Source organism: Artemia franciscana, chromosome 1 (genome assembly GCF_032884065.1).
Source record: "Artemia franciscana chromosome 1, ASM3288406v1, whole genome shotgun sequence".
Lineage (NCBI taxonomy): Eukaryota > Metazoa > Arthropoda > Branchiopoda > Anostraca > Artemiidae > Artemia > Artemia franciscana.
Genome location: NC_088863.1, coordinates 13,453,929 through 13,467,403, shown reverse-complemented (window position 1 = coordinate 13,467,403; position 13,475 = coordinate 13,453,929). Strand labels below are relative to the sequence as shown.

Below are 13,475 nucleotides of genomic sequence, written 5' to 3'. Positions count from 1 at the left end.
ATAATTATAAATATGTACCGATAGAGCCGGCTTGAAATCATCAGGTTTGGAATTTTGCTTTAAGGATGATTAAATAGAATTATGATGTTGTAGTGATCTCAATCTTAAATTTTGGTTAGTACATCCCACATAAGAGCTTCCATAAGTACATGGGATTTTATGCCCCACTTTGTTGCTCTATGGAAGTTCGGTCCTATCCAGAATTTAAAAAACTAGCCAAAGTATTACTACTTCTTAAGGCTACCTTAGGCCATTATCTTGTAAAATTCTTTTAAGTTTTTCACTCAGCCCTGGAACATATGGTAAAGAACAAAAATATCCTTATTTTCTGTTATTTCCAGAATATCGTTAGAAAATTCTAGAAATGTTTTCCTTCTTTTCGAAAAAGTCTGGTCAATTAACCAACCTGGGTAATGATTACTTACTAAAATTTCTTTTAACAACAATAATTCCTCCTCAATAAATCTGGAGAGCAAATTCTAAAAATACGGTCTGTTAAGGATATGATTAAACCAATTTTTACTTGGCGAGCGTGACCGGAGAAGAATGACAAAAAACTATTCTTGTTAGTAGGTTTTCTATAAATTTTAAAATCCAGACTATTTTCATTTCTTAAAAGAAGAACATCCAGAAAAAGGAGTTTATTATCCTCTTCTAATTATAATGTAAATTTTAAATCAGCTCCCGAAAAATTAAGATGTTCTAAAAACCTTTTAACTCCTCCTCCCCATAATTCCATACTGAAATTATGTCATCCATATATCTCCCCCAAAATTTGTGTTTAAAAAATATGAATCAAATGCTATTGTTTTAATATTTTCTACAAAATAATTTTCTAATAAAAGACATAAAGATTCTTAATAACTTAAGAAGGGATGAATCTATCATTATTACAAAAGCAGACAAGGGTAACACTTTAGTGGTAATTGATACCAAGTACAACGATTCAAAATTAAAGGTTTTACTGAAAGATGAAAAAAAAAAACATACAAAAAACTTTCTTTTGACCCGACAGACTCGTACACAAAGAATCTTAGGAATGATTTATAGAGTTTGAAGGAAGAAGGGAAGATTACACCTCAACTTTGCTACAAATGCTTACCAAGAAGCTCTTTTTGCCCTAAATTATATGGACTTTCAAAGATACATAAGCCAAACCTACCATTATGACCAATTGTTGCAAGTACAAAGTCACCAACAAGTGCTCTTAGCAATCGGTTAGTGTCATTATGTAAACCACTCATGCTGACACAAATTTCTTACATTAAGAGTTCGTCAGAACTTGTGAAAAAAAAAAATAAAAGAATTGGAAATTCCTTCAAATTCTATAATCTCAAGTTTCGACACAGTATGAATGTATACGAATGAAGTCGGTGCAACTATGAATTTGGTTAGGCTATGCAATACGTTCTCATATTTTTTCAATTCAGAAGGGATTTTTTCAAACAAGTAAGTGCTTTACTCATGGGGGCTCCTTTAATCCTTTATTAGTAAATTGTTATGTAGAAAATATTGAAACAATAGAGTTAAATTTATATTTTTTTAAGCACAAATTTTGGGTGAGATATATGGATGACATAATTTTTAGTATGGATTTATGGGGAGGAGGAATTAAAATTTTTTAAGGACATCCTAATTTTTGGGGAGGAGATTTGTTTCCGCCGTTGCATTGAAAAAAAAAAAATAAGAGCAATAAACTATAAGTTTATTGGGTATAAATTTTATTTGTTTTTATTAATATTTTTTAGTTTTACTGCTGATGATAGGCACTGTATATGTGTTCGAAATATCCAGTTAAAATTTTTTTTATTTGTTTCACTGTCAGTTAAAATGTTTAATCCCTATTTTGAAATGATATATTTTCGTTATGTTATGCTTGTTTATGCACTGCGGTAAGCTCCAAAAATACTTGTGATAAAATACTTTATACCTTTAGAAAGCAGACGTACTATAAAGCGAAAAAGAAGAGAATATGTAACAAAACACATTTTTTATTTTCCTTACTTTTAATAATCCCATGTAGAATAATAATTGAAGTATGGTAAAGATAGGAAAATAGTCATCAACAGCAAGTCGATCATCCTCGCTGACGAGTAAATTTTGTCGGGCGACTATACAAGCTAAGTAAAATGTATAAGTGGCTAAAGTGACGACCTAAAAAATAAGAGACAAAATAAACGATAGCAAGTCGATCATCCTCGCTGACGATTCAATTTTGTCAGGCGACAATACAAGCTAAGTAAAATGTACACTTAGTGCTAAAATGACGACCTAAAAATAAGAGACAAAATAAGTATTTTTTTTTAGATTAATAATTCTAAAAAACTATTCAGACTTTCAGAAAATTATTCAACATTTTTCAGAAAACATACAGAAATTCTGAAATTTACAGTTTAAAATCACTTGCACAAAAGACGAAGGCTTCAGCCCTGTGCCTCCTTCCTCCGCTAAGGAATATCAATACATATTTAATAACAGTGCACCATGTTTAAATTTTTGAATAGCTACTACTTTCGAGGGAGCCTATTTAATTCCGAGGAAAAGAACATTTACTAAGAACTAATACTAAGAACATTTTTGTTCAATGACTAAGTCACAGTAACGATTAATTATAGATGGATTGCAACGACATCCTCCAGCAAATTTCACATCGTGTGTGACGTTTTCTCTATAGAACTTGTCAAACATCTGATTTGGATATCATATTCAACAAGAAGCATGAACTAGTGCAAAATCATGAAAATACCTGGAAATTTCCAACTGGACAACATTTTTTTTTAATTGATATTAATTATTTGGTAAATAATTTGTCAGGTTTTTGAAATTTTCCTTTAAGTTTTGTGCAGGGTTGCCGCCACTAGCGATTAATCCCTATTTCTTGTTTTTTTATATTACCTATAAAACAACACTAAATTAGTGCATAAATTGCTAGCTTATTGAAGAAAATCCCCAAATCAATCAAAAAGTCACTAAAATCTTAATGTTTTAGCACCGGGTAGCAACCCTGGTTTCGTGACTTATTCATTTGTCTATAATTTAGTTATTATTAGCTTAGGATTTTAAAACTGAACAAAATCGTTGAATAGCCTTTTGAGCCTCTCTCCTAATTCATTTTTAATCGTTAGTACGGTTATTATTGTACTAGTTAATTCGTTTGAAGCCCTGTGAATGAAAATTTTGCTAAAATTAGAAAACCAAATCAATTTTATTGGGGTAAATATTTTAGAGGGGAGTACAAATATATATCTTGTAAATTCTTATCCAGATATATTGACTAGAAGATCGGCCTACTATTGTTTATATTAAACTTGTTTAATCCCAGCATAATCACCTATATGAATCGTTCAGAGGCAAGATAAATAGGTTAAAACGGAGAAAATATCTCAAAGATGTCCTTTTTTCTTAGAAAATTTATTTTTTGTCTTTTAAATTAATCACCTTGTGGAAAAAAATGTAAGAATTTTTAATTTTTTCTAATACATTTGAAGAGGGAAAATGTATTGTGCAATAAATTTAGTTCAATTGGCATCCAAAGAATAATAAAAAATAAAACAATAAGATGATTATGTTATATGTTTGCAGAAAATGAAAAGTAACCCAATGGGAAGAAATCTTTCGTCAATTTTGAAAAAAAGCCTCTACTTTTTGAAAATATACTTGTGGCAGTAAAAAGCTTAATCAGCCAGGTTTAAAGCCTCCTGCCCCCTTCGCAGAAAATAGCCCCAAAATAAATAAAAACAATTTACTTTTTAAAAATAAATTTGACAAATTCGTTTCTGAAAGGTTCATATCTGAGCGACTATAAATAACGAATTATTTGTATTCAAAACCTGTCACGTTGTCATTCTAAATTGACAGACCGACGATATGCAACAATTTCTAGCAGCTTATTTTTACCAGGTTGCTAAGAATATATCAACATCTGGGAACATTTTTAGGAATAGTTTTAACTGATTTTGTTCAACTGTCAGACTTCCAACATGAAATTGATGAAAATTAGCTTTCCTCATTCTGTTAATGTCTAATAGTTGGTCATTATGTGAGTTGGAATTACTTGGCAAATTAGCTTATTATTGTTATAAGCTCTGCTTTTTTTGAGAAATTGATGGAAAGATTCCTGAAGAAAAAGTTGGAGAACAAATAAAGAAAATAAGAGATGAAGAAGAAATGTAGAAGAAAAGAAAACACGAGAAGAAATTAAGAAAAAAGGAGAAGAAGAAATTCCCTGAAAAGGTTCTTGAAGAAGAAATTGAAAAAGAAACGAAAAACAAAAGAACAAACGAGATGAAATGAAAAAGAAGAAAAAACAAAGAAATCCATGAGAAGGTTCCTGAAGGAAAAATGAAAAAGAGACGGAAAAGAAAAGAACAAATAAGCAGAAATGAAGAAGAAAAAATTAATGAGAAACTGTCAAGTTTTAACTGTCCAATTGATAATGTCTTATATTTTTCACCCCACCTAATGCTTGATTTTACCCTATTTTCCCTGCATGTTTGCACAGCATCTTGTATATACACTCTAACGCTTTAAACGTATAATTTTTTATCCTTATCTGGCTTTTATTTGGTTTTACGTCTGTTGCTTATGCTTATTATTCATTTCTTAAGTTTGTCTTCGATTTTTTGGGTAATTATGTTCACTTTATGATCACCAATTATTGTGCACATTCGGTAATTGATTTCAATCAATTCTCTCTTCCTTCTTGTATTTTTATTCCATATTATGCTTCGTCTTATCTTTCAGTCCATGTTTTCACCCTATCTAGTATTTACACTCTATACAGCTTCAGGGGAAGGAAGGTTCACAAAAAGATGTCTTGTCACTGATCACGATTAAATAAAAAAAAAAAAAAGTTTTTTAAATGAAAGTAAGGAGCGACATTAAAACTTAAAATGAACAGAAATTACTCCATATATGAAAGGGGCTTTTCCTTCTCAACGCTCCGCTCTTTATGCTAAAGTTTGACTTTTTCTCTTAACTCTACATTTTAAAACAGTAAAAAACTTTAGCGTAAAGAGCGGGGCGTTGAGAAGGAAAAGCCTCTTTCATATACGGAGTAATTTCTGTTCGTTTTAAGTTTTAATATCGCTCCTTACTTTCATTAAAAAAACTTTTTTTTTATTAAATTTCTGAACGTTTTTGAATCAATGCATGTTTTGATTTTGGCTCTTCGCAGAGGAATAATTAAAACGAAATTTTTATTTTTTTTTGGCTAAATGGCTTTCTCATAATTTTTATCGAATGATTTTGAGAAAAAAAGAGCGGGGGAGGAAGCCTAGTTGCCCTCCGATTTCCGGTTAATTAAAAAGGCAACTAGAACTTTTTAATTTTTTACGAATCTTTTTATAAGTAAAAAATATACGTAACTTATAAATTAGCTTACATAAAGAACTTTTGTATTCTCATGTTTTTATTACATATATGAGGGGATTAGCCCCCTCGTCAGTACCTCGCTCTTTAGACTAAAGCTTAAATTTTGTCCCAATTCATTAAGAATGACCCCTGAATCATAAAAGCCGCAGAATAAATAGTTGAAATTACTAAAAATACTTTAACGTAAAGAGCGAGGTATTAGGAGGAGGTGAGCCCCTCATATGGGTAATAATTTCTGTTCGTTTTAAGTTTTAATGCTGCTGCTTACTTCCAGCTAAAAAAAAACTTTTTCATATTTATTTTTTCATTGTTTTTTTTAAGTAATGCTAGTAAATCCTGCGCTACCTTCATGGAAATTTTCTTCCCCCATGACAAATTCCTCGGTGGAAAGTTCCCCCGGCATGTCCCCCTCTTCTCAACCCCTGCCTCCAACCAAAAAATCCTCCTGAAAACGCCTGTACACTTCTCAATAACCATTACTATATGTAAGCATTGGTCGAAGTTTTGAACTTGTAACCCCTCCCACGGGGACTGTGGGGGAATAAGTCGTCCCCAAAGACATAGTTATAAGGTTTTTCGACTACGCTGAATAAAATGGCTATCTCAGAATTTTGATCCGTTGACTTTGGTAAAATAATTAGCGTGGGAGGGGGCCTAGGTGCCCTCCAATTTTTTTGGTCACATTAAAAGGGCACTAGAACTTTTCATTTCCGTTAGAATGATCCCTCTTGCAACATTCTAGGACAACTGGGTCGATACGATCACCCCTGGGGAAAAAGAACAAAAAAACAAAAAAAAATAAACACGCACCCGTGATCTGCCTTCTGGCAAAAAATATAAAATTCCACATTTTTGTAGATAGGAGCTTGAAACTTCTATAGTAAGGTTCTCTGATACGCTGAATCTGATGGTGTGATTTTCGTTAAGATTCTATGACTTTTAGAATTAGAATTAGAATTATTTTAATAATTTAATAATTATACGTTATTTTAGAATTAGGGGGTGTTTCCCTCTATTTTCTAAAATAACACAAATTTTCTCAGGCTCGTAACTTTTGATGGGTAAGAATAAACTTGATGAAACTTATATATTTAAAACCAGCAATAAAATGCGATTCTTTTGATGTTGCTATTGGTACCAAAATTCCATTTTTTAGAGTTTTGGTTACTATTGAGCCGGGTCGCTCCTTCCTACAGTTCGTTACCACGAACTGTTTGATCTGACAGCTTTCTGTTAGTCACGAATAAATGAAAATGAACTATTGAAAGCTAAGATAGCTTCGCTTTCCACCTCACGAAAAAAGACCTTTTAGATCGATGTTTTCTTACCCTTTTTTTGTTTTCTATCTGTTTTTAAAGCTTTAGATAATCGGTCTTTTTTTTCAGTCTATGCTAGATTTTTTTTTTAAATCAAGTCCGTGTATATGTATTTCCCAAATTATCAGCTAAGGCAGAAAGGATTCACAAAACGGAAAGCAAGCAAACACGATATGGTGTTTTAAGGGGCAAAAGACTTTAGACTGTTGATAGCCCACTACGTCACTTCGTGGGGCAATGCATATATCCTTGAGTTTTTCAAAGGGACATTTTTAAATGGGTTAGGTGGGGGTGTAATTGTCTCGGGCGCAGAAATCTTAGGTGTAAGAAATTTCAAATAAAAAATCTAACGGTTTTAATCACTTTGTAGCTTATCTTATTTCTATAAAAATAAATAAGGAGGCACAGTTGGAAAAAGCATAAGTAAATTAAATCAAAAATTTTAATTTTTCCCATATTTTCATCGCCATTCCTTGAAAATGAAAATAGGTAGCCGAATTTAGATAATTTTTTTGTGATATTTGCATTCAAATGTTGTTAATAAATAAAGGAAATGTGAAAATTTGGTCTGAAATTTGTTGAGAGACAGGATGAGGGAGACGCCAATCAATATTATGCCTTGGGTGCAACAGAGGACAGAACAGCCACTCGGTTTTAATAGTTAAAGAATGCAATAAAGACAATCTTAAAGGGAATAGGGGGGAGGCACTCATTTACGTCCATTAAACCTCCCCTCCCCCTAATGGACAAATATATAGCCCAAATTTACTACATACTTTCAACACTTTTTTTCACCCGTAAATTAGTTTTTCTAGTTTTTATTTCGTCAGTGTTGATTTAATTTACAGATGAAACAAGGGTTGTTTACAGGGTTGAAACAAGTGAGACGCATTGCGAGAATAGCTGGAAAATATATTTTTTTGGGACATTAGGTGGGGAGGGGGTAAAGTATAGTGGATCTACATGCAAAATGTGTTCGCTATAAGTATTCTGAATATTATAAAATAAGGATTTTTCGTTAGAATTAACTTCACTCCTTGGGTGTGGTGGCTATAAGACACAAGTACCGTTTATTCATATCTGAAAAACGTGACTTTCTAAGATTCTTCCTTTGATTAAAAACTATACCATTTTAGGGCATTGTCAAATTTTAATCTGTGTTGCCACGTGAAAAAAAAAAAACATACAAAAGCAACTGGTCAAATTTGATAAAGCATTTTGTCCATAACAATTCAAACACTAATAACCAACCAGCTGACGATTCCCAAAGACTTTTACACTTCATTGAATACATTGTTTTGGGGTGTTTCTTATTTTTGCTAACTTTCCCGATTTTTTTTCTTGTGCTGTTGTTTAGCACCCCCTAATACGAATATCGGCATAATTGCAAATGGAGGTCTTTTTTAACTAAAAAAGAACTTCCCATTTTTTTTTTAACTTTGTAAGATAAATATGGTTGTGTAAGTTTTCAGTTAACCAATTCAATCACCGGGTCCAGCCTGTGGGGGGAGGGGGTAAACTGAGTTCTTTTTAAAACAAACTATATTTGTTTATTTATATTGTGGCAGTAATGATGGAGGGTGCCAAACCAACACCGTGCCCCGGTGCTAAAAAGCCAAGCTAAGCCTATTTGTAAACTTACCTGGGTATACACCAAAGGGAAACTGATCCAGTCATAACTCCACAGAAGGCTGCATTTTGATCGTATATCAAGGAACTCCTTAAAATGAATATTCAATTATTAACATACAAGTTTTTCATGCTAGTGTATTCAAGTGCCGCAGCCCAGGGAGGTTCATTGAAATGGGAAAAATTATTGAAATCAACTATCTTGTAAATAATTTACATACCCTTTCTCCGTAGCATAGAGAGGCCTTCTTTTATATCATTGGTTGTTTTTAAATTTTGTTTTGTATCATTTTGTTCCAAAGATTTTCACCTATATTTTTTACTCTTTATTTCTTTTTGTATTGAACGCGGTGGAATGGAGGTTTCGCCCAGGACATTTCCATTCTCTGCTATATAGAATTATCCTCATTTTTTCTTTGCTACAAAATTTTCCATTTTATCAAGAGCATGTATCAATCCGATTTTGTTTAAAAATATAAATATTTAAATCTGAAATTCTGAAATTTTATCAAATATGAAATTCCTATTTATCAAACATTTGATTTTGAGACCCTTCCTATTGTTTTATTGTTGTAGAAAACCTTAGTTTTGTCACTATTTTCATCCGTTTAGTTCCATTTCTTTTACATGTAGCCCTGTAGAGAAACTAAGGGCTAGACAAAACTTTAAGCGCATACAAACCCTTTAGTTTTCAGTAAAGTTTAGTCCAGTTTTCAGTAAAGTGCTAGTACGTAAAGTAAATTGTCAGTATCTAAAGTAAAGTGTTAGTAAAGTCAGTAAAGTATTGGTTTTCAGCAAACTATAGTTCTTGTAAAGTAAACTTTATGTTTAGTTTTACTTGGTTGAAGACAAATGAGGCTGAATGAGGTTGAAAGCTTTGAACGAGGTTGGAAAATAACAGGATTTAAGAAAATATTGAAATGGTAATAATTTTATTTACTTTGTTTGATAAAGTTAAAATCAAAAGATCTGAACCACTTTGTTTTCTGATATACTCTTATTTTGTAGAAATTTGGTCGCAGATTGAATTCAGATTAATGATCGTTATTAGCTGAGAAATTGTTTTAGGGCTTCGTCCAATTGCTGGTTTGTGAATAGTGGTAATAGGGAAAACTCCTCTCGGCAATTTCACCCCCTACGGAAACCGGGAAACTCAATGCATAGATTTTTTAATACTTTTAAAGGGATTTGCTGTCTCGGAATTTTTAATCGATTGCAAATGATGCAAAATCGCAGTTTGTTTCAACAAAATAGCAGAAAACGCCTATTTCCCGCCATAGAAGGTTTTTGTTCCCTTTAAAAGGGCACTCAAATTTATAATTTCCGTTTGAAAGAGGCCTCTACCAATCTTTTACGATCATTGGTTCGATAAGATCACCCAGGGGAAAAAATTAAATAAATAAACACGCATCCATAATCTTTCTTCTGAGAAAAAGCTAAAATTCCACATTTTTATAGATAAGAGCCTGAAATCTTCCAACTGTAACGTCAAGATTTGCATTAAGATCACTTGCCTTTTGGGGGGTATTTCTCCCCATTTCGAATGTCGGGCAAATTTTTCTCAGCCTCGTAGCGTTTGATATGTAGCATTAAACTCAATGAACTTCATATATTTGAATCAGCATAAACAAAAATAGTTCTTTTGATGTATAAATTGTTATCAAAATTCATTGTTTAGTGTCTTGTAGTTGGCCCAAGTTGCTTTTTGCTTAGAATTTGTTACCACGAAGTGTTTGATTCTACACCATATATTCTTCATAGATTTTGAAATGTAGGTAAAATATTCCGAAACCTTTCTTTTCTTCATTCTTCGTTTTGTCTTTGCTCAATTTTACAAGCGATAGAATTCAACACGAGGAATTGTCCGAGGGAAATTTTCTAGGATGGACCTTTCTAGGAAAAATTTTCAACGGTGGAGATCTTCTTAGGATAAGAAATTTTCTGGTGGAAATTTCTGCGCGAGGGAATTTTCTTCGGGGGATTTCTCTGCGGGGGAGATTTTCTTTCGAGGGAATTTTCTGGGGATCTTCCGGAACAATTTTCTGGGGGGAAATATGCCAGACTCTGTGAATGATTTTTCAATCTACTTTCCAAAATAAGAGAACAAACACCGGACAAACATAGTAAGACCATTGCTGTATTGCTGTCAAATGATTGCTATAAAAATATGTCAAAGCAACGTAAACAAGCGCATTTTTTGCTACCAGCCCATGAAGTTTTGATAAAATTTCAGGAAGACCTTTGATTTAAGGATCCTCGATTTTCGGACAGACGAATTTTCTTTCGGAAAAATCAGAGAATTTTGGATAAATCCCTGAAAATTTGGGGATAGTAAAAGCAGTGGCAGCCCTTCTATACAGTCTCATTTCATAGAAGTCTCTAGAAAAAATTGATAGAAAAAGTAAATTTTGCATTTAGAGTAATTTTTGTGGAATTAGAGTAACTTGAGTAAATTTCAAAATATGAGCCGAGAACTAAAAACTGACCCTAAGTATGTTTGTTAGGTTACTAGAAAGAATGCTGAAGGTCCCAGTCGGTCATCATCATCATTACCATTGTATAATCTTCTAGGGTTCCTTATAATTCTTAATTTAAAACAATTTCTGAGGAGACTATTAATACAACTGTTTCCTTACATTTTGACGCTGAGGGCTAGCCTTACTTCTTAACAATAATAGAGATATTTTTAGTTTTTTTTTTATTTAGAAATAGTAGTAATTTATACAAGTCTTGGTTCAATTCGACGATTGCCGACATTAATGCTTCGTCAATAATAAACGGAGTTAAAAATAAAAACAAACTATTTCAACAAAAAGAAAAGGGCGAATTTAAACGTTTATTAAATAAAAAGAAACTAGTTTTTTTTAACTGAAAGTAAGGAGCGACATTAAAACTTAAAACGAACAGAAATTACTCCATATATGAAATGGATTGTCCTCTCCGCAATCCCACGCTCTTTACGCTAAAGCTTTTAATTGTTTTAAAAAGTAGAATTGTGGCAAAGAGTAAAACTTTAGCGTAAAGAGCGAGGGATTGCGGAGGGGACAACGCATTTCATATACGGAGTAATTTCTGTTCGTTTTAAGTTTTAATGTCGCTCCTTACTTTCAGTTAAAAAAACTAGTTTTTTTATTTAATTGCTAAGGGTTTTTGAATTAATGCATGTTTGATTTTGGCTCTCCGCACATAAATTATTAAAATGAAATTTGTATATTGATTCTTTTTTGGCTAAATGGCTTTCTCTTAGTTTTGATCAGACGATTTTGAGAAATAAGGGGTGGGGAAGGAGGTCTAGTTGACCTCCGATTTTTCGGTTACTTTAAAAGGCAACTAGAAATTTTAATTTTAACGAACGTTTTTATTAATAAAAAATATACGCAACTTAAGAATTAACTTACGTAACAAACTTTTATATTCTTATATTTTTATTATGTATACGAGGGGGTTTGTAACCTCGTCAATACCTCGCTCTTTACACTAAATCGTAAGTTTCGTCCCAATTCTTTAAGAATGACTCCTGAATCAGAAAGGCCGTAGAATAAATAGTTAAAATCACTAAAAAATACTCTAGAATAAAGAGCGATGTATTTATCTCCTCCTAAATACCTCGCTCTTTGTGCTAAAGTATTTTTAGAACCCCTCATATGCGTAATAATCTCTGTTCGTTTTAAGTTTCAATCCTGCTCCTTACTTTCAATTGAAAGAGCGTTTTTATGTTTATTTTTTTATTGTTTTTTTTTATAGTAATGCTAGAAAATCCTACGCCCTTTTCATTGAATTTTTCTTCCCTCATGACACATTCCTCCAAGGAAAAATCCTCCCACATAGCCCCCCCTCAACCCCACCCCCAAACCAAAAATATCCCCCTGAAAACGTCTGTACACTTCCCAATAACCATTACTATATGTAAACACTGGTCAAAGTTTGTAACTTGCAGCCCCTCCCCCAGGGATTGTGGGGGAGTAACTCATTCCCAAAGACATAGTTCTAATGGTTTTCGACTATGCGGAACAAAATGGCTATCTCAAAATTTTGACCCGTTGAATTTGGGAAAAAATGAGCGTGGGAGGGGGCCTAGGTGCCCTTCAAGTTTTTTGTCACTTGAAACTGGCACTAGAACTTTTCATTTCCGTTAGAATGAGCCCTCTTGCTACATTCTAGAACCACTTGGTCGATACAATGACCCCTGGGGAAAAAAAATAAATAAAATAAACACGCACCCGTGATTTGTCTTCTGGCAAAAAATACGAAATTCCACATTTTTGTAGATAGGAGCTTGAAATTTTTGCAATAGGGTTCTCTGATACGCCAAATGCAATGGTGTGATTTTCGTTAAGATTTTATAACTTTTAGGGGGTGTTTCCTCCTATTTTCCAAAATAAGGCAAATTTTCTCAGGCTCGTAACTTTTGATGATAAAGACTAAATTTGACAAAACTTATATATTTAGAATCAGCATAAAAATTCAATTCTTTTGATGTATTTTTTAGCATCAAAACTCCGTTTTTTAGAGTTTCGTTTACTATTGAGCCGGGTCGCTCCTTACTACAGTTCGCTACTACGAACTGTTTGATTCGAAGGTAATAGTTTCACTTTTTGCCTTCAATAGAGTTAGGACAAGCAAAACAGTCCTCCCTATATTTCTTTTATTTCCCCATCCCCCTAGATTTTGAAATATATCTTTAAAACTTTCAAAGTTGAAATGTTAAACGTTTTCTTTGAAAAATACCTTTTTATATTTTTATTTTTAAATTAACAAAACTTGACCTTGTTTTTCTAAATTCTGAAGATATATGGCCGTTTTACACAGTTTCAAAAAAAGCCAAGGCTACCCCCCCCCTACCTAGGCACAGGGTAAGTCCTTCAGACTTAATACCTCCACCAAACTGAATATCAATTTTTGTAACTTCATACACTATTTGCCTGTATTTGTAGTGGTGGGGGCATTGTGCATTTAAACGTAGCCCTATACCTGCTTTTAAACGGTGCCCTATCCCTGCTTTTAAGCAAAACCCTATCCTGCCATTCCACGACAACCGTATGCCCGGACTCCTTGACAGCTAACGGGTATTAGTTACGTCATAGAAAATGTTTTCGAAGAGATTCAGGTGTCTATTACGTCATAATGAATTTGCGTCTTTTGGTGGTTACGTAATAA

The 13,475-nt window shown here is 32.9% G+C and overlaps 1 protein-coding gene across 1 annotated transcript in view; it reads right to left on the bottom strand.

Annotated features, from left to right (window-relative positions):
* The window catches only part of LOC136025983 (bestrophin-2a-like), a 142,582-nt gene that overhangs the window by 50,957 nt on the left and 78,150 nt on the right, over positions 1–13,475 (bottom strand). Inside the window, exons 6-7 of the mRNA XM_065702120.1 lie at positions 8,332–8,409; positions 2,005–2,154 (exon numbers count right to left, since the gene is read on the bottom strand). Of these exons, the coding sequence (XP_065558192.1) occupies positions 2,005–2,154; positions 8,332–8,409 (228 nt within the window). The remainder of the gene's footprint in view (positions 1–2,004; positions 2,155–8,331; positions 8,410–13,475) is intronic.